The following is a 22,260-nucleotide window of genomic DNA, read 5'->3' on the forward strand; positions in this document are numbered from 1 at the left end:
CCTGCTAGGTCAGGCAGAATACTGGGCTTTAATGGCAAATGCTCCTGACATAATATGCCCTGTGGAAGTGCTATAACATACAGAAAGTAGCAATGGAGTCACCTTAATTTCAGAAGAGACTGAGTACATAAGCTAAAGGCAACTGCAGGTATGATAGCATGAACAGGGTGCAGAAGTAACTCCGGAGGTTGGATTAAGAATGGTTTATCAGAACCTGTAACAGGCACTACAGAAATGACTATGCTCTTTCTGAACGTGCCTGGGAGCCAGCGTAGCTGAAATCAAGCAGTGCTGCACTTGAGCTAATAAAACCTGTCGCCTCTGAATGCCTTCTGCATCAATGGCATAGGCAATTTGCATCCCAAATGATTCAGTACAGATCTGAATAGGTTACTTTATTCAATTGCAAAGATGGATGTTATGACCTTGGTGAATTCCACCTTGAAAGCCAGCTATGAATGTCCAGATATAAGCTGAATATACATAGTTGAAACCTAATTCAGACACACTTCCCATACTATTAGATTACTGAATGTTTTCACAGATGTCTATATGTAAAAGCATAGCTCAACCTGTTACCAGCTGCAACTGTTCAGTGAATCTACTCTAATGTATGTCAGCATGAGCCTAAATAAAACAAGGAACATAAACACCATGCCCAGTTCAGAAGGGGGTTGCTTTTTTTCGCAACCACATATCCATTATCAAATAGGAATTCTATGGTGGTATCAGGAATGCACGCTAGTACTCCAGAGAAATACCAACAATGCATTCAGTATTAGAGTGAAGGATGTCCAGAAATGCCCACTGGGGAGGGGGTGTGGGAATCATACTCAGAGCAGATCACTGATAGCATAGACTAAATAAGACCTATGGCCACAGAATGGATTTGGAGATGAGAAACAGCTCCTGGAAAAATGTTCAGAACTGTATGAGGTAAGGATCTGGTATAGAAAGGGGATCTAGGTTTCATAATATCATAATAGGATGCAATATATAATATACTCATAATGTATTATATTATCACAATATATATGCTAGAGGAAGCTAAATTAAGGCTCAACAGATAAGCCAGATTCCTGAATTGCCTCATTTTGATTGCCTGACTTAGTAAAAAGAAAATTATTTCAAAATATTTCTGGGGATGTAATTTTAACTATGTTGATTATAAAAATGTTTAAATATACAGAAACCTGAAACAGTAGGCTTTCAGCTGTGATCAAACAGTCAAACAGCTAAAAGGAGTAGGTCACAAAAAAACGTGACTACAAGCTTCCTTCTACCACCTTGAATCAAGTGTTGGAACACATAAAGATGTCAGTTAGACAAATCCTTCCAGACAGAGCTGGTGCAGGTGTGACAGAGCTTATCTTGACAACCTGTGCAGACTCTTTTTGCTGGAGGCAAAGGCACCTTTGAAGGTTCTACAAGATAAACTGTTGACATAGTTGCATGAAGTGGAAACTGCACCACAAGGTAAAACATCTATCTTCAAAATGCCCCACTCTAGAACACAGAGTTCATGAACATGCAATGTTCCTCTCTCTAAATTGAATTCTCCTTTAAGGGCAGGCCAATATTCAAATAAATTGAAATCAACATAAAGAAGAAGGCCTTGTACATCTTACAGATTACATTTGATTTTGGTTAGTTTTTCTCCTAAACCTAGGAAGAGAAAAAAATATTCTAAGTTTAAAGGGACTTCTGGAATTTGTTTTGGATTACGTGGGAGATTGCGTGATAAATTAAGAGCAGAAGAAAACAGAATTAAGTGATCCTGAGTGTTTCAGTGAATTAAAATCCCTTATTCTCAAAGCAGAAATACCATAATAAGATTCATGATCACTAAGAGAGAAGCTGGGACCACGAAGATAATAGTGAGAAAGGGTAAAAGTGAAGGGTATTCTAGTTTCTTCTTTTCCTGTCTTCTTCCATGAAAGATGCTGAGTTCACTTAGAAAGGAGAAAAGACCAGGAAGCAGGTTATGTCAACCCATTCACCATTTTCCTGACAATTGTCTCTACAGCCCATCAAAATCCAGCATCCATTTGCCTCCAGTTATCAGTCTGGACCCTGGCCAGCTTACAGATAATGCTAGCAGTATTCCAGGCAATCTCTCTGATCACCATATAAATTTGCTAAAAATGAGCTGTTATGAAAACTCCTTATGCCCTGTGTGTCCTTAAGAGACACTGGCAAATTGTTCTTTTCCTGTTCTGAATATCAAAGCAGCTCCTCATAATTACTTCCCTTTCTTCAGTTTTAAGGTCAACAACACTGGATAAAGTACAAAAAACCCACAGGGAAAACAGGCACACAGCAAAGAAGAATGAATAAATTAACCCAGAAAATATGAGTTAAATGCTCAATTTTTTAGGTTGATGTGGCATCACAGAAAAGTTACATGCTTTCTTACACAGTATTATAAACCATACTTTCACACAAAGTTCTGCTGTTCCTTATATTGGAAACTATCCCTGACAAAGGCATGTCTCCACTAGAAGATTCCTGTGGTGAAGGCTTCAGATTGCATGCACAGTCTCAAATATGCAGCAACCCTCACTAAAGAATTTTAAGACTAGTATCCCACCTTTACTACATTACTTTTCAGTCAGGTTAGTCAAGTCCATTGACTGTCCATCCAGACCATATAAACTCAAGGTTCTATACTAACATCCAGTATCCAGGAAATCTCAACAGCAACCAGCACATCTGACTTACCACATGAGGGCAGAGGGCATATGAATATGCGTTGTTCAGGCCCATCCTAAATCAAGAGTCCAAATAGAATGTGAAGAGTAAAAGCTAGCAATATGAAATCAGAAAATATGAGCAAAGGTAAGCACACAGCAAAAGAGAAATGAAAGTCCTACTTCTATTAAGAACACAAAATGCATGCAGAACAATCAGCATATAAATGCACGGGCGTTGTGCTGGTCAAATTTTCTTTCTAACAGTCTTGGTATTTTCACTCTGGTAACTACAGGTGTCCTAGAGAAAGAGTCATATCTACCAAAGAAGAAGAGGAAATCTCTATGAGAAGTTCTCATTAACAAAATGTTGTACTACAAAGATCATTTTCAAATAGAGTTGTTTTCTCAGTTCTTAGTGTCTTAAAATTCACAGAAAACAGATACGCCACTGTAAAATTCAGGTTAATTTTTATTACATGGTAGTTGAGGAGTCACACAGCAACTTCAGCATTGGGGCCTTTTAAGGATCTGGGCATTAGTTCTTTTTAGTTAATATTTCAATGTCATTTAGGTAAAAAAGAATAAATGTAATTATTTGCAGGAATGCTTTAAATGTTACTACAAATGTATTCATTACGCCATCACAAATGAACATTTTAAAACCATATGCTTTGCTAAATTGATTTTTCACAGCAGCTAGCTAGCAAAATTTAAGCCTGCAAATAAGATTTTTCTAGAGATCTCTGTTAACTTACAAATAAGTAAAATGTTTATAAAAAATATTAAGGACTCATTGACTGAATTTCAAAGGCTATCTTGCCAATTTTGAGAAGATGAGGGGAGAAGAGGCAGAATAATCTGCCTGGGATTTCAAAAATAATTCATTTTATTTTACAGTACCTCTCATCATAAAATCCTGAATGGCAGTTTTATGTCACATCTCTTCTATACATGTAACTTAGTGTATATACAAGAAGGATATTGTTGCTGCTACATGCATTTTAGCTCCTGTTTATATATGACAGGCAGTGTTTTCATTATTGTTTTATCAATTAGAAGCTTTTAGAAAGCAATAATAAATCTAAACTATACAATAAATAAATACTGTCCTACACAAACTAGAAGCACATACCTCCCAAATAACTCTAGAATACTGATTGGGGGTTTCTTATCAGCTTCTTAAAAGATCAGGATTAATTTTTATCTTCAGCAAAGTCTGGAGTAGCTGATTACCAAAGTGTGCTTTAAAACCCTGGACACTGCTTTTAGTCTCTATTTTAATAAAGTTAATCACACATACAAAAATAATAATCTAATATAATCTAATTTAATAAAGGCGGAAAATTCCAATAGGTCAAAGATCTCATCAGTGCTCTTGTACTAAAGCCAGTACAGTTCTGTTGTCTTGAATGGCTACAGAAAAACTCACAGAAGATTTGTGGTGCTTACTCCACTCCAAAGCTAGTAGAGTCTAGTATTTCCAAAGATCTAAATTATACAATAAATAAATAGTGTCCTACACAAACTAGAAATGCGTACCTCCCAAATAATGCTTTTGGGAATACTGATTGGGGGTTTCTTATTACTAGGCAGCCACCACAACTTACTGAGATTTTTATCTGTATTATACGTATCACCAAGAATAACAAACAGTTGGCAGAATATGCTCTCCTTTATTTAGGGAAGCTATTTATTATACCTCTTTATGTTGCGTGACATACATTCTTTAAAATGTAAAAAAGAAGCTTAATTTGTGACAGTCTCTGGGCGTATTTTATTAGACAACTGTAAAACACAGCTTTGTTAAAATGTTTTTTATGATCTTCGAGTCCTCAGAAGAAGTTGTCTTTCACCAGTTTATTGGACTTTCTTAACTTGATATAAGAATCATGCCCAGCTTAATTTTTAAAAATCATTGAGAGTCTTACACCTATGTTTCCAATCTAGTGGATAAAGCATCTTAAGTTCATGTCATCAACAATGCTACCTTCATAAAGATATGTTTACAGTAACAAAAAAAAAAAAAAGTTCTGTCTATTCAGACCTTCTCCTTTCTCAGTTTAAAGGACTGTTTTTTTCATTAGAGGTATGAGAAGCTAGAAGGACTGGAGTAACCTCATCCCAACAAACTCTAGAAAAAGATGCCACATTCTGCTTACAGAATGTTCCTCTCTTTCCCACCTGTTGAGTTTCCTGCAGAAGGACCTTCAGGAGAAGAACGAGACCTGGCCCCTATCAACTCAGCCAACAGCAAGGAGATAGGCTGTATTTTCACACACGCATCCCTTGCAGAGAATTTATATAATACATGTATGCGTTACATTAAGATGTTTCCTCATTTCTTGACATGTGATGGACTGCAAAAAAGATAACCAAGTCTTTCCATATTGGAGTAGTCTATGATGGATTGACACTGGGTGGACTTATACAGTGAAATCAGTAAGACCAACAGCAAGTAAGTGAATAGTAAGTAAATGATCATTCTTTTTTTATTAACATACATAATTTCTCATCTAATTTTTCACTTTGGCAGCGAGCGGCTGCGTGGTGTTTAGTTGCCGACTGAGGCTGAACCACGACAATCTGCAACAAGCTCTCTTACCTTATTTCAGTTAATCCTTGCTACATCACCCATCTTGAAATTTCTTTATCAATGTGATTCTTACTTTAGGACACATGTTACTTGTTATGTTAACATGCACACCAAGAAAAGGGAACAACCTGCAAAGGATAATTGTCTTTGACAACTTGCTTTATTTCTCTGTTATCTGTTGGCAACATCTGGGTTATTTCTGCATGTTACAATGGATGCACAGGTGCTTAAATATGCATCAGGCATGTTCTCTATTGTTTTCACTGATTACTTCATCCAGATGCATAGTTTTTACTCCCATTTACATTTGCACAAAGGAAAAGATTTCTTTGCAGAGACAGTTTATGGCAGAATCACTAACACAGTAGCACCTCTCTACATAAAGTGCTAAGTTTCAAAATAAATTTTTAAGACCCGAACAAATTAAGAATCTGAATTGAAATCTGAATCTGGAATAAAATGAGAAATCTGGAACAAATGAGAAATTCCACATTTTATGGAGACGTTTCTAATTTCTTCCTCAGGGAAAAAACTGTCAGACATTTATTAATTATACGCCTTCTCAGCCATACATTTACAGAATACAATTCTGAGCTACAACAAGCCATTTTTAGTTATTAAAAAGAATGTCAGCGTTAAACTGCTTAAACACCTTCAAGCATAAACACGTTCAAGACAAAACACAGACAAAGCAGACACTGAGGAAGTTGAGTGTTGAACGCAAGTCAACAAGCCTACCACTATTCTGTTCTTCAAAGGGCAGCATTAAATACAAAGTCAGAGCACTAATAATTATAATTTTAGGTAAACTCATCCAAACTTGCCATTAGAAAACAGAAAAGCAGTAACATCAGAATCACTGCTTCTCTGAACTTATCCAAATAAGCATTTCATCTTTCCTCTGCCATTTTCTTCAGACTTGACATCCTTATCATTTCTCGTTGATTTGGTCAGTCTCATGGTGTGCTAGCTAAGGTTTAAAAGAATATGAAAAAGTGTGATGGCTCGGACATAGTGCATTGCTTATGAGGGCAGGCAAGAACAGAAGCTATCCAGAGGACTTACCAGAAAAACAGAGTAAGAATTAAGACTTTTTTTTTCCAAATCCAAAGCCAGGAGACAGAATAATTTTTGGATAGAATTGGACTGCAAAACAGGCATGGGAATCAGAGAAAGATTCTCACTAATTCCTCCTCCTATTGTATTAGTATGTTTCAACAACTTGTCCTAGGTTCTAAAAACCCTGAAGCTGAATGATCAAGGTGTTAAAAGACCAGGATTAATTTTTATCTTCAGAGATGTCTGGACGTTACCAAAGCATGCCTTAAAACCCAGGACACTGCTTTTTAGTCTTCATTTTAATAAAGTTAATCACACATACAAATAATCCAATATAATCTAATTGAATAAAGGTAGAAAATTCCAATAGGTCAAAGGTCTCATTGGTGCTCTTGTACTAAAGCCAGCACTCAAGAATTATAAACAATTTAAGTCTTCATGAATGAAATGTTTCTTAAAACAGCTTGCTGTATAATTTTAAAGACAATATATAAAAGACAAATATATATTAGTGATATATAAAACAAATACAGTGTTGCATATTAAGCAGTACCAGAGGCTAGAAAAACCACATATTTCCCATCTTCTGAGAAAATCAAGAGAGAGGCAAAATTACCCAAAAGCTGTTATCAACCCAACAATGTGAAATTTTCTAACATGAATTCAAAACTCCAAAAATAAATCAAGAGCAACCCATAAATGGAACAATATATTTTGGTAAAGAAAAAACTCTTATCTTACCACAGATGATCCAAATCTGAGTTACTAAAATTGAAACATTACCCAGCCATGAATTTTTTTTAAATACAAACTTCTTAACTTTCACTATATAACTCTATTGTTAAAGGAAGTACCGTGTAATATCTTGTCAGGAGGAAAATTAAGATAGACCTGGGATAATTTTCTGCAAATTGTGTTGTCTTGAATGGCTACAGAGAAACTCACAGCAGATTTGTGGAGCTCGCTCCACCCTGAAGCCTGTAGAACCTAGTATTTCCAAAGATTTGCAACACAGGTGACTTTTGAGATCGGTCATAAGAATGCAGATAAAGACAAATAGAAAACAATATACTTCACACTATGGAAATAATACTTATGAAAATATGCTGAAAGAAAGGGAAAACAATTACCTGGAACAAGTTCCATAACAATATAAATAGGTTGTCGTTGTGTGCAAACTCCTATAAGTTTTACAATATTAGGATGATCATACTGTTTGAGTATTCTGTAAAACACACAGTAAATTTATTATATTAATAAACTTTATTGTACAAAACTGATTAAATATTATAGGAAAATATCTTCTCTCCATAATGTTATTTTAATGGAACATGTCATTACTGTTATCATAAAGAAAAAACAAATCAATGTAACAGATCAATCATCACTCCGTTTGAAATGGAGGGCATGCTGATTCACTAACAAATCAAGACTGAACACTATATTATTCTTACTGTAATTTCACCATTTGTCTACATAAGATTTGTCTATATAACTAAAAATGGCCTGACAGATTTCCAGTTTCTCAAGAACCCTTGCAATTAAATAGCATTTCGGTGGTGGACCAGAAGCAGAGCTACATCAAAAGGGCATGCACAGCATGTCTCTACACTTGCCTGCTGCACTTTTCAAATGCACACTCACTTCAATTTCACTTTAAAAGACTAATTAATATAGTAAGTTCTAAAAGAATATAAGGACAGCAATTTTAATTTTGGGAATTAAACAAAAATATTTACATCTTCTTACACAATACTTTAATAAGAACATTTGCAGCCTAAAACAGCATGCTGTGATTTATAAGTGAAATGAACGGCACGGAAGAATTCTACAGAGACCTTGTAACTTGAATGTTTCTTCTACTATTTACTGACTTGAAGCGCCTCCTCTTTTTCCCTTTTTTTCTAGGATCAAGAGTAAAATACTAACACACCTGGTACATATATATTTAGTGAGAAATAACACTTTTTTTTTTTCAGACTAACACTGCTCCATTAGTGGCAGGGTGCTTAACAAATGAAACACCCCTGCTGCTGCCTAGTTAACGAGCTGTTTAAAATTTTTCAATACATACAGTGGCTGATCTTCATTCTCTAAATGTAGATAGTATCTTTTACTTTTCAATACTGATCATAGTAGTTTGGGAGTAAAAATTAAAACATATGAAGCTTCACAGCAAGAGGGATCAAGTTAATTTAAACTGTTGTGAAATTATCTCAATAAACCCCTCTATCCTGAGGTCTCAGAACCCACCTATCTACATCAGCCTACACTCAGAATAGTTGCATATTGTGGCATGATTGTAATTTGAAAAATAAGTATGCAATCATGTGCTGCCAGCATAAAATACCTCTATGGGAATGAACCCTTACAAAGAGAAAATTACTAAATGGGGTCTCTGTGGTAAACTAGCCACATTTGATCAGCTCTATTAGTCATGCATGTAAGGTAGGATTTATGACTGGTATAATCACATTTAAATTAACAGCATCTTCCAAGTCCTTTTATCCCAATCCTCATGGTCCATCTCAGAAGAAGTTCTAAATGAAAACACTTAAAACAACAAAACTGTGTTTTATAGGCATAGCTTGCTTTTCTGAAGAGGTAGTCTCAGCAAGTAAAGATGCTAGTGCATTCACACATTAAAAAGGCCCATTTTAGTTACCAGGACAACAGTTGTGGAATGTACTGAAGGAAAGAAGAAAAGGAAGAAATTTGGCTAAATCCATCCAGTAATAAAAGTTGGGAAAAAACCAAACCACAACAAGTATATATTTCAATTAAATTTAGAGAACCTACCTGGCTTCTGACAGAAATTTTATTTTCAATTCCTGAGGAAGATCTTCTTTACAAGTTTTTACAGCAACAGGAGTTTTATCCTTTAATGTTCCCTTATACACCTCACCAAAATTTCCCTGAAATCAGGAAGAAAAAAATTCTAAGTAAATGGAATCTTCACAAATCTCCAGAGAAATAATGCAGACAGCTAATGTAACTAGTACGGAACTTTGAAATGTGTTTATGAAGCCAAATGAGGTTTTCTTCCAGTGTCTACCCCTAACACAACACAGTTCACATAGACATAGTACGTATAATATATGAACAGGAGTATGAGTTCTACTTTGACCTTGCTGGAAAGAGAAAAACATACATGAATTCTGTAATTTTCTCATAAAACCTCTTAGTAACTTATAAAATCAACACTGATTAATAGAATCAACATAGTACATTTTTTTTCCTTAATCTTACTCCTGCATTCTTTTGTATTCACACTCTTGTATTTTACCATTAGTGTTTAATTTGCAGTCTGTAAGAGACCAAAAGATGATCTCTGAAACTAGGACAAAACACATCAAAATATCACAAGCATTCTCACATATACAAGAAAGAAAAAATGCAAAGTAAGAAAAATGAAAACACTGCATATTACTTTTGGTTTTAAATTAAAACCACTCCAAAAAATGTATTGTTGTGTCTACCCTGAATAAAAAGTTATGTGATCCACAATTTTTTTAAAAGCTAAGCTAAGTACTGCTCTACAAAGGCAACTATATAAGGCCTCACATTTGGACAAGACTTTAGAAACTAGCTCCTTTTATAGTCATATTGTCTAGGTCTTCAGCAACATACCCACAGGGTTAAGTTGTTTATTTTTTTAGCTTTCATAGAAGAAAACTGAAATAATAAAGACCATAGAATAACCTCCATCAGATGTATTATTTACTTAAATAAAAACAAAAAGAAAATTAATTAGGATACAAATAGAAGGAAGAAGGAAATTGTGCATTATATAACAGAACAGTGGTATCAGTGAAAAAACCCAAGAGAAGAAAAATACCCCAAAACTTAAGATCTCATACTTTTAGTTAAGTTTTGTATTTCCCAAAGAATAAATACAACTCAATTTTAAATCTACAGCTGGTTAATCTCCACATGATTTCACTTCTGTGTCATGGTATCTGGAGCTGCATGTAACTTCAACAAACACCAAAACTCTGCTGAAAATGTTTTTCTTTCTTTCCTGAGTGATGAAGATTTCTTTACATCATGCATTTGAATACTGTATTGCCAAAGGAAGAAGACAGAAAATGAAAAACAGAAAATCACAGATGGAAAACAGTAACACACTGCTAGTAACAAGGTAAGAAATTTAGGCCTAAACACAGGTTTCCACTATTATTTTATATACCCTAGGATAAGTAAGATATAGCTGGCAAGCAAGGCACAGGATCTATAATAGCAATCTGCCCTCCTGAAATAGCACTTCTAGAGGCCAGGACACTACCTCTGATATCTAAAATGGCACAAGGTGCCCAAAGGTAGGAAGCCAAGCCACCCCCAAGACACTTTGCCTCTAGCCTTCCGGTTAGAAGTCTTTAACAGTGAAAGCTGAACCTACTTAAGGGACTACTTAAGTATAGCAAATGCTTTTTTTCTTTATTTGAGATACTTAATTATTATTGTATATATTATTTTTAATTTAACATCTTCCTTTGATACAACTTTCATTTTGTAGGGTATGATAAAATTAATACTTAGTAAATAAACAGACCATCACTCCTGAGGTGAAGGAAAATCTTTGTCTTTTCTAAAGTTTGTATCCTCTTATGCATTAAGCTTTCATGATTTTCCTACTCATCTTTTCCAGGCAACTCGAGATTTTATACACCGTAAGATTTTTCACCTCCGTGGTGAATGGTTGTAGTTTATTCACAATTTTCTGATAGGGATGGTGATGGTCCGTCAATCTTATCTTTTCCAGTTTGACTATATCGTTTTAGAGATGGATGCAAAACAGATATATACTGTGTTCCAAGAAAGTTTTTATCCTGTTTTGTGTTTTTTAAAGAACATATCTTTCTAACCTCACTTTTAAGCACTAAGATGTCTTTACTGAATGTTAAAAATGCTTTGTGCCAAAAAACATACAATGCACATGTGAATCCAGTTTAATGAATTAATCAATTTTCAGATTGCTTTGACTGACTTTACTCATAAAGACTAATCTATATTTATCCTTTAACATGACAAAACTCTTCTAATGCCTTCAACATCTTTATTTTTCTCCCTTGATACTACTCTGTTTAAGGATGTGAAGCTGTCATAGTACCTGCATTTTATGAAAACACAGCTCACTCTACCGTCAGATAATAAATCTTGTCATTTTACACTTCCAAAGAGATTTTATCCTGGGTAACAGAATTTTCTGACAGTATCTAAGTCCCCCATTTCTTGACCAGTTTATAAATTCTTTTAGTGTGTATCATAGTCAGACTGTAATTATTGCTTTCATTTGTCTCCTCGTTTAAGCCTACCTTCCAGGTTTTGGGAAATCTTCTGGAACATTGTCCAGAGTGACACCCGCAACTCTCTCGGTAGGTGTAAAGGTGCTAAAAATATAACTCTCATATGGGGTTTACCTGATTTTAAAGATTTACAGCTCCTAAGCAGAATTTGTGAAATAAACTACACCACATAGGGATTAATTTAATACATGTGTCATTGAGAAGTGACCTAACATAGAATCATTAAGTTTGAAAAAGACCTCTAGGATCATCAAGTACAACCATCAAACCAACACTACCATGTCTCCTACACCATGCCCTGACGTGCCACATCTACACATCTTTTAAATACCTCCAGGGATGGTGACCCCACCAACCCTCTGGGCAGCCTGTTCCAATGCCTGACTACTCTTTCAATAAAGATGTTTTTCCTAATATCCAATCTAAACCTCCCATGATGCAACTTGAGGCCATTTCCTCTCATCCTATCACTTGTGACCTGGGAGAAGAGACCAACACCACCCTCGATACAACCTCCTTTCAGGTAGTTGTAGAGAGTGATCAGGTCTCCCCTCAGCCTCCTCCAGGCTAAGCAACCCCAGTTCCCTCAGCCGCTCCTCATAAGACCTGCTCTCCAGACCCTTCACCAGCTTCGTTGCCCTTCTTTGGACACGCTCCAGCACCTCAATGTCCTTCTTGTAGTGAGGGGCACAAAACTGAACACAGCATTCAAGGTATGGCCTCACCAGTGCCAAGTACAGGGGCACGATCGCCTCCCTGCTCCTGCTGGCCACGCTATTCCTGATACAAGCCAGGAAGCTGTTGGCCTTCTTGGCCGCCTGAGCACACTGCTGGCTCATGTTCAGGCAACTGTCAACCAGCACCCCCAGGTCGTTTTGCTCCAGGCAGCTCTCCAGCCACTCCTCCCCAAGCCTGTAGCGCTGCATGGGGTTGTTGTGACCCAAGTGCAGGACCCGGCACTTGGCCTTGTTGAATCTCATACAATTGGCCTCAGCCCATTGATCCAGCCTGTCCAGGTCCCTCTGTAGGGCCTTCCTGTCCTCCAGCAGATCAACACTCCCACCAAACTTGGTGTCACCTGCAAACTTACTCAGGGTGCACTCAATCCCCTCATCCAAATCACTGATAAAGACACTAAAGAAGACTGGCCACAAAACTCAGCCCTGGGGAACGCCACCTGTGACCAGCTGCCAACACACTTTAACTCCATTCACCACAACTCTCTGGGCTCGGCCATCCAGCCAGTTTTTTACCCAGCAAAGAGTACACCTGTCTAAGCCATGAGCAGCCAGCTTCTCTAGGAGGATGCTGTGGGAGACAGTGTCAAAGGCTTTGCTAAAGTCCAGGTAGACAACATCCACAGCCTTTCCCTCAACCACTCGGCGGGTCACCTGGTCATAGAGGGAGATCATGTTGGTCAGGCAGGACCTGCCATTCATGAACGCATACTCGATGGGCCTGATCCCCTGGCTGTCCTGCACATGCTTGGTGAGATCACTCAAGATGAACCGCTCCATAACCTTCCCCGGTATTGAGGTCAGGCTGATAAGCCTGTAGTTCCCTGGATCCTCCTTCCAGCCCTTCTTGTAGAGGGGTGTCACATCAGCAAGCCTCCAGTCATCTGGGACCTCCCCTGTTAACCAGGACTAATGGTAAATGTTGGAGGGTGGCTTGCTGAGCTCTTCCACCAACTCTGTCAGTACTCTCAGGTGGGTCCCACCCAGCCCCATACACCTGTGAGTATCCACGCAGCTCAGCAGGTCATAAACTGCTTCCTCCTGGATTATGGGAGGTTTACTTGGCTCTCTGTCCCTGCCCTCCAGCTCAGGGGGCTGAATTCCCTGGGCATAACTGGTCTCACTATTAAAGACTGAGGCAAAGGAGGCGTTAAGTACCTCAGCCTTTTCCTCATCCCTGGTGGCAATGTTCCCCCATGCATCCAATAGAGGATGGAGATTCTCCGTGGCTCTCTTTTTCTTGTTAATGTATTTGTAAAAACAGTTTTTGTTATCCCTCACAACAGTGGCCAGATTGAGCTCTAGCTGGGTTTTTGCCTTTCTAATTTTCTCTCTGCATGACCTAACAAGATCCCTGTACTCTCTTGAGTTGCCTGCCCCTTCTTCCAAAAGTGGTAAACTCTCCTTTTTTTTCCTGCATTCCAACAAAAGCTCTCTGTTCAGCCAGGCCAGTCGTCTTCCCCGCCGGTTTGTCTTTCGGCACATGGGAACAGTCTGCTCCTGCACCTGCAAGCCTTCCTTCCTGAAGTGTGCCCAGCCTTCCTGAACCCCTTTGCTCTTCAGGACTGTCCCCCAAGGGACTCCGTCAACCAGTGTCCTGAACAGGCCAAAGTCTGCCCTCTGGAAGTCAACAATCATACAAAAGCAACAAACATTTATTTTAAGAAATATTGATTTAATCATCATGTTATACCAAATTTTATATATAGATACATAAGTTTTATACCTAAGTGCATAAACATAAATCTGTTTTTTATTTATATTTTGCAACAATGTATTTTGTAAGACTACACAATGTATAATAGCCACATTTTGCTTTATCGATAGCTAGGTAGCTTAAAAGCCTTCCAAAAGAGAAAAATGTTCATGCTAGTTAAACACTTTCAGCACACACATTATATCATTTAACAGTAAATGTGATTTACATTTGTTTAAAGCACAATGCTGTCTCTTGTGTATTAAAGGAATTGATAGAAAAATTGCATACCACAGTAATTTAAAAGATAAGGGAACTAGGAAATGTATAGGATTAATGATTAATATGTATTTATTTAAAGGTTATTTACCTCACTTGATTACTTACTTTGCCAAGTAATTCTCCCAGTGTGACATCTTCATGATTGAGAACCCATTTCTTATCCTATGGAAAAGAAAGGAAAGAAGGATTTTCAGTCTGTGCAAATATGTAAGATAGCTTCTATAATATGTATTTCGGCAGAAATTTAGCTAAAGAAGCCTTATATTCAGACCGCTCAAGCAAAAGCATGCCAGGAAGTAATAAATCTAAGTGTTTATATAATGGAGTTTAGTATGGCAATATTTTACTGTAAAATATTTAAATATATCGTATAGCAAATTTCTATCAGAAGATTAAGACTACACCATGACAGTAGGTATGTAGATAGAGCACTATGCAAATTTTCACACAAGCTCTGGAAATGACAACTAGTGCCTCGTTTTTAACAATTACCTGAATCAAAATCAGATGAGAAAAGTTCATTTTAGTGTACGAAATAATTTATTGCTAGATCAAAAAAACTTTTTTCTCCACTGTACATGAAAAATAACTCATTTTTCTCCTTAGGAGCAAGACACATATTTGTGTCTTACGTCTTCTGCGGTAGTTTGAAATATTACAGGCAACTACTTGAAAAGACAACATAACAACTGCCAGTTAAGGTATCTGTTCAATTTTGATGACCAATACAGCAAATACTCTGCGACAGCCTAAAGACATATCAAAAACAATTATAAACTTCTTGCTACACAGTCATATTTAATAAATACTTAGCTGAAATGTTAGAGTAGGGTATTTTAAATCTAATCCGTATTTACTACTTTTCCATTTTATTTCTCTATTAGCACCTCATCTAATTATCACCTCACAAACACTATTATTACTATTCATGTCCTAAGCATTCTTCACTGCTAATGGAAAAGGCAAATATCTAAAAAAGCACATTAAATAATTTCTCATTAAAGCTCACAGAAAACCAAGCCAAACATGCTGGCTTTGAGGAACACCTAGTATATCGGATTACTAGGTTTTCTGAACCATGGAGGACCTGAGGTAATCCTGAAGTGGAAGACTTGTCGTACATCAAAGTGTTAGTGATCCACACAAGAGGTAACCAGAGTGAGCCCAGGCCTGTGCTGAGCTGTGTAACTTCATTGGATGCAGGATAAACTCAGCCAGCAGACTGCAACAGAGGCTGCAGGCAGTTCTTACTGGGTACCAGCAATTATGCCACCTGCATGGCCTTGCCTTAATTTACAAGTGCTCCAAGAAGTTCTCACATGGATGTCCTTTCTCTTTGCCAGCATAAATAACGAACAGTTGTTTCCTTTTAAGAAAGTCCTGGTTTAGCTCGAATTACCAAAATGTGAGAATCTCTGCTACAGGCAGGGATTGCCAGCATGCTTCATGTGGATCAGTGGCCCATTCACTGCTACACCCACACAGGGCTTCCACTGTCTAAAGGGATGCAAGATTGTCTATACTGTTCTCTTCTTATGGTGTTAGTTCTAATAGTATTTTAAATTATACCTTACAGACTCTTGAGTGCTTTTCTTACAGCACCTCCTGGTGCAAAATGGGATCTTTCCAATGTGTGTGAATACCTGATGGCAAGCAATGAAGAAATTGGAGCCAGACTCTTCTCAGTGGTGCTCAGTGACAGCACACGAAGCAATGGGCACAAATTAGAAAACGGGAAATTCATTCTGAACAGGACTAAACACGTTTTTAGTGTGAGGGTGGTCAAAGACCAAAACAGGCTACCCAGAGAGATTTCAGAGTCTTTATCTGTGGAGACATTCAAAACCCAACTGGACACAGTCCTGGGAAACCAACAGTAGTTGAACCTGCCTGAATATGGGGGGTTGTACTAGAGAATCTCAAGAATACCCTTCCAACCTAAATGAGCCTTTGACTCAAAGACAGAGAAAAACCTTCTGTATGTAAATAAACCATAAAATCACAGAATGGTTTTGTTTGAAAGGGACCTTTAAAGATCATCTAGGTCTAACCCTGCCATGGGCAGGGACATCTTTCACTAGACCAGGTTGCTCAAAGGCCCATCCTACCTGACCTTGAACTTTCCAATGATGGGGCACCCACAACTTCTTTGGGCAACCTGTTCCAGTGTCTCACCAGCATTACAAAAAAAAATTCTTCCTTGTATCCAATCTAAACCTACCCTAATTCTGTCTAAAACTATTTCTCCTTTTCCTGTGACTACAGGCTCTGGCAAAAAGTCTCTCTCCATCTTTCTTGTAAGTCCCCTTTAAATATTGAAGGCCACAATAAAGGCCACAATAAGGTCTCCCAAAAGCCTTCACTTCTCCAGGCTGAACAACCCCAACTTTCTCAGCCTGTCTTCATAGCAGAGGTATTCCAGGCCTCTGATCATCTTCATGGCCAACAGGTCCATGCCATTCTTGTACTGGAGATCCCAGAGCTGAACACAGAACTCCAAGTGGGGTCTCATGAGAGTGATGTAGAAGGGGAGAATCACCTCTCTGACCTGCTGGCCACGCTTCTTTTGATGCAGCCCAGGATATGGTTGGCTTTCTGGGCTGCAAGTGCACATTGCTGGGTCATGCTGAGCTTCTCAGTAACCAACACCCCTAAGTCCTTCTCCTCAGGGCTGCTTTCAATACATTCACCCCCCAGAGTGTACTGACACTGGGCGTTGCTCTGACACGGATGCAGGACCTTGCACTTCGCCTTGTTGACCTTCATGAGGTTCAGTAGGTCCCACTCTTCAAGCCTGTCAAGGTCCCTCTAGATGGCATACCTTCCCTCAAGTGTATCAGCTACACTACTCAGCTCGGTGTCATCTGCAAACTTGCTGAGCGTGCACTCAATCCCACTGTCTATGTCATTAATAATGATATTGAACACTACCAGTCCCAGTACGAACCCCTGAGGGACACCATGTGTTACTGATCTCCCATTTGGACATTGAGCCCTTCACTGTAACTCTTTGGATGCAGCCATGTAACCTATTCCTTATCCATCAAACCCATCTCTCTCTAATTCAGCAACATGGACGTTGTGTGGGGAATTTGTTCTCTTGTTATAGGAACAGCTGGCTTGTAGTATGCTAGGTCAGGTCATGTTATCTGCCAGGAACCAGGTATTACGTTAAAAAGTTTTCTGCCAAAGACTAAATCCTAACAGAAGTCACTGCAACAGTCATCACTGTCTTTAATACACTTCCAAATTTAAAAGAAAATGCAGAATGTATAATTATTGTTTTTTTAGTTATTAGTGAGACAGACAACCAAAAAGGGAAATTTTGCCTCTCCAGGTAAGAAACGCATTTAAAAAATCATCTATGTATCTATGTACCTATCCCCTGCTGTGGCTGAATCTTAGGTCACTAGTACAGAACACTGAGTACAACCTGAGTACTGAGTTTCATGAAGGACCTTTTTGTAACAATAAATCTTAAGAACACCTTAAAAGAAGGTAGAATATATAGAATTTTTTTTTCAAACAGTGAAAATTCTTCTCCTTCAGATAGGGGCTAAATATTTAACAAAACATTCCCACAGACAGCACTGTGAATCAGCACTACTTTCTTTGACCTACACAACCAGTAAAGTCTGCTGTCAACTCCTAAGGAAGATGGAGGCTTGTACTGATTCATGGCTCCCTCTTTTTGCAAGGAGAAAACCATCCAGCCCATAATCCAGAGATGTTCTTGGTAACTGAAAGAATGAAAGGAGTACAGAATTATGATGCACAGTGCTCTTTGCTGGGAAGGCGGCTACTCATTACTATCCTCACATTTTCTGAAGGACACAATTCAGCAGAGAAAAAAGGGGGGATGGGAATCAGTACTACTGCAATTTCTATGGGCTTTTTTCTTATGTATTATGTCACAAAACCACACAGACCCTTGACCCTGTAAGCTGTGCTCAGTGCATATTCTAGAGACTCTCTGAATGCCTTTATTCACCCAAACTTCCAGCACACAACTTCTGTCAGCCCCATCATGTGAATTCCTGTACGTCACCATGCTCTGTGATAGGATCCACGTTTTGCCATTCCTCTTCCCTGGGTGTGGCATTGGGACACTTGCGAGTAACTAACTATCTCAATTGACTTTTCTTCTATAAACAAGATTCTTCATTAAAACTACTGCCTCAAAGATCAGATATCATAAGCAACGTAATTCCCTCCTCTCCTCCTTTTGATTTTGCTAAAAATCGTAAATGTCCTGTCCACTGAAGATTTTCTAGATATTTTTTGCTGACTGGATGCCTCATTCAGAAGCTGTTACACCATAAACAGATAGGAAGTGCCATCAAACTGCACAATTTGCTTTACCGGTAAAACTTAGGTTTAAGAAAATAACTTGCAAGAAAGCTGTAATGAAAAACCGCACAAAAATTACTACTTGGAGGTAATAACATAATGGTTTTTAACCCTGAAATAAGTACTGTAAAAGCCAAAAAGTTACAGAACTTAATATTTAATGGATTTATTACCACTTAATTCCAAGGATTCAGTACTTTAGTGAATGACTTTTTGAAAATATTGACAACATGGCATTTCAAAGGCTTGTTTATGAAGAAAAAATATGATACATAATCCTTTAGAGAACTAATTAAAGAAAATGGCACCACAAACGGGAATCAAATGATCTGTTGAAGCATTTGTTATCACCATATCAATACACTAATCACTACCTGTACTTTTCTTATTAAAACTTTGTCATTTATTATACCAGTGTAACCCATCCATCACATTATCATGGTTCTGCCAGATTTTTCACAATCAAACAATTATTCAAAGTTTGATAGGCTTTCTTACTGAAGTTCTTCTTGTTGCCCTGCTAGTATCAGTTTCACAAGGTTCAGTAAATGAATATGCATCTAAATGGTATATAAATAGTTTGCTGCTTATGAGAGCTTTCTATGAATGGAAATATTTAATTGCTTTTGTAGATATACAAACTACATCTTAAATTTAGGTGACGTATCACATGTGTCACTCCTGTGGCTACGTGGCTGAGCAGCCTGAAAAGGAGGCAGGTGCTGCTCCAGTGATCCTTTCTCATTCTAGCTGGACTCTCTTCAGAACTGTTCTTTTACTACTCATCAGACACCATCTGCACAGACCTCAAAAGCAGACAGCTAGAGAAAATTATGCTATCCTTGGCACATTGCCTTCTTTTTGAATGCACTTCTCATCATCCATTTAGTCTTTTAACTTGTATATTTACAACATATTCTGAAACCAGGAGTATTTGCCAGACTATCCACATGAGATTAGCAGAAGATACATTCCATAACACAAATAACAGAACAGAAGCTGTAACCCAGAACTTCTATCTAATTTATCTCTGCTTACCCGTAAGCTTTTCTGTTATGCTCCTCCCTCCAGGTATCTCTCTCTCAGGTTTAGTGAAAGCCTTAAGGACTATGAAAAGAGCAATTTTTTCCCCACTAGAAAGTATTAAAATACAACTCTCCTTCCCTCCGTCCCCTCCCCCTTATAAAGTTTTCACTTTGTGTAAGTGTTATTATTGAGATAAGAAACATAGAATCACCACCCTCGCTACAACCTCCTTTCAGGTAGTTGTAGAGAGTGATCAGGTCTCCCCTCAGCCTCCTCCAGGCTAAGCAACCCCAGTTCCCTCAGCCGCTCCTCATAAGACCTGCTCTCCAGACCCTTCACCAGCTTCGTTGCCCTTCTTTGGACACGCTCCAGCACCTCAATGTCCTTCTTGTAGTGAGGGGCACAAAACTGAACACAGCATTCAAGGTATGGCCCCACCAGTGCCAAGTACAGGGGCACGATCGCCTCCCTGCTCCTGCTGGCCACGCTATTCCTGATACAAGCCAGGAAGCTGTTGGCCTTCTTGGCCGCCTGAGCACACTGCTGGCTCATGTTCAGGCAGCTGTCAGCCAGCACCCCCAGGTCGTTTTGCTCCAGGCAGCTCTCCAGCCACTCCTCCCCAAGCCTGTAGCGCTGCATGGGGTTGTTGTGACCCAAGTGCAGGACCCGGCACTTGGCCTTGTTGAATCTCATACCATTGGCCTCAGCCCATCGATCCAGCCTGTCCAGGTCCCTCTGTAGGGCCTTCCTGTCCTCCAGCAGATCAACACTCCCACCGAACTTGGTGTCACCTGCAAACTTCTGGATAAAAGAAGGCAGCCTTCATACCACACCCTATTCCTTTATTTGGAAAGTAAACTAATTCACTTGAGATTACTTTCTGAAAAAAGTTGAAAAGTTCAGGTGCTGCAGGACACATTTAACACTGTAAACCCTACGCATAGAGAAGTGCTTAAGCCCTAGCACCAGCTAAGCCTGTAATTTTCTCCTCAGATTGTAATTTCCTCATAAGGTACATGAGTCCTCATGCACTACGAGGAGAGGCTTGAAACCTAACTCAGGGCTTTGTATTCTGTGATGGCAGTGAAGCACTTCCAACTGTGTTCACTAAGTCCAACCATGAGTTCAACTCTGAAGCTGCAGATTGTCCCTCTGTCCCACAGCACTAGTCAAGTTGAGGAATGCATTTCAGGTAGAAATAATAAGTTAAAAAAGGTTGGAGCTTCACATGCAGTACAGTTTTATCTAATATCTTAAGGCACTTGTGGAATAATACAACCGCTATTAAACCGCACCAAAGCAGTTTCTTCAGCAGATAGTAAATAATCTAAGAGAAGGGATGCTCTTGTCTATACCATACCAGTGTACAGTTCTGACATTAAAAAAGAAACAAACCCAATTTTCTAATTTACAATATGTTAAATATCCATTTAAATACTGTTTTGAAACAAAGGGTCACTAGTTCAGATAATTGCCTTTAGTTAATAAACTCTAATATGAACAGCATCGCAAGGTGGACAGTAACAAGGACAAGACTATTTCTACTCCAAGTATGTTGTCTCGCTAATTCTGTTCAAATTGCACTGCATCGAATATGTCATCATTCAATATTTTTGGATAGCTGCAAATAATGAAATAAATCAAGCACACAAAGGAATAGATGCATATTTGCATATCATAAATAAAAGTTTGAAATAATGTCTTTTTTCTGTCTGATCATGAACTTCATGATCTTCTGATCAGTGTTTAATTCTGACTGTGAATAGAATGTATTTCTCCAGTTGTTAAATGCTATTACTCTACAGATTAATCATGTGTACAGAAGATAATAAAAGTTACAAATGTGACAACAAAATGGGAGATAAAATAATAATATATAAAAATATAAATATGAAACATAAAAATATAAATTATAAAAATATAAATCTTAAATAATCTATAGTGTATCTATAGATAAACAGACACTGTAATGCCCATCAGTGTGAGTCACAGAAACTTCCATTTCAAGAGTGTTGTTTCTAAATCAAATAGAGCAAATCCACCACAATTCTGTACCTAATCATAAACTAATCTGGACGAGAGAGGAAGACAGAACTATTGAGACTATTAGTGCCATTACTATTCCCCGCCCAGAAGGAACCTGCTTATGATGTTGTCCTCTTCTTGTAACACCAGTATAAATCTGTTTACCTCATGCTTGCTCAGATTTTTGTTTTGTTAATCTTGGACCGCAGAATATAAAAGCACTTCAGACAAATCCAGTTACAGAAATTAGTGCTTGAGCACACTTGTTTGTTATCTTAATGATATACCTTATTTCCAAATGGGATTACTTAAGAAAACCAGAAACTTTACCATATTCTACTTTATGTCCTGCAGTTTCCCCTAGGAGGGGAAATTGAATTACATGAATGCCATACTTCTTAGCCAAGCACAGTAACTGTATTGGCTCAGCTTGCATAAAGCTTCATTGCCTCTTGGGAGGTAACCCTTTATCAAGGGTTTTTTTGCTACTTGG

The 22,260-nt window shown here is 38.1% G+C and overlaps 1 protein-coding gene across 1 annotated transcript in view; it reads right to left on the minus strand.

Moving 5' to 3' along the window:
• Positions 1 to 22,260, minus strand: part of FER (FER tyrosine kinase) — a 200,701-nt gene that overhangs the window by 54,693 nt on the left and 123,748 nt on the right. The window contains exons 14-16 of the mRNA XM_075079858.1: positions 14,472 to 14,528; positions 9,145 to 9,260; positions 7,476 to 7,570 (exon numbers count right to left, since the gene is read on the minus strand). Coding sequence (XP_074935959.1) covers positions 7,476 to 7,570; positions 9,145 to 9,260; positions 14,472 to 14,528 — 268 coding nt within the window. The remainder of the gene's footprint in view (positions 1 to 7,475; positions 7,571 to 9,144; positions 9,261 to 14,471; positions 14,529 to 22,260) is intronic.

Source organism: Phalacrocorax aristotelis, chromosome Z, assembly GCF_949628215.1.
Source record: "Phalacrocorax aristotelis chromosome Z, bGulAri2.1, whole genome shotgun sequence".
NCBI lineage: Eukaryota > Metazoa > Chordata > Aves > Suliformes > Phalacrocoracidae > Phalacrocorax > Phalacrocorax aristotelis.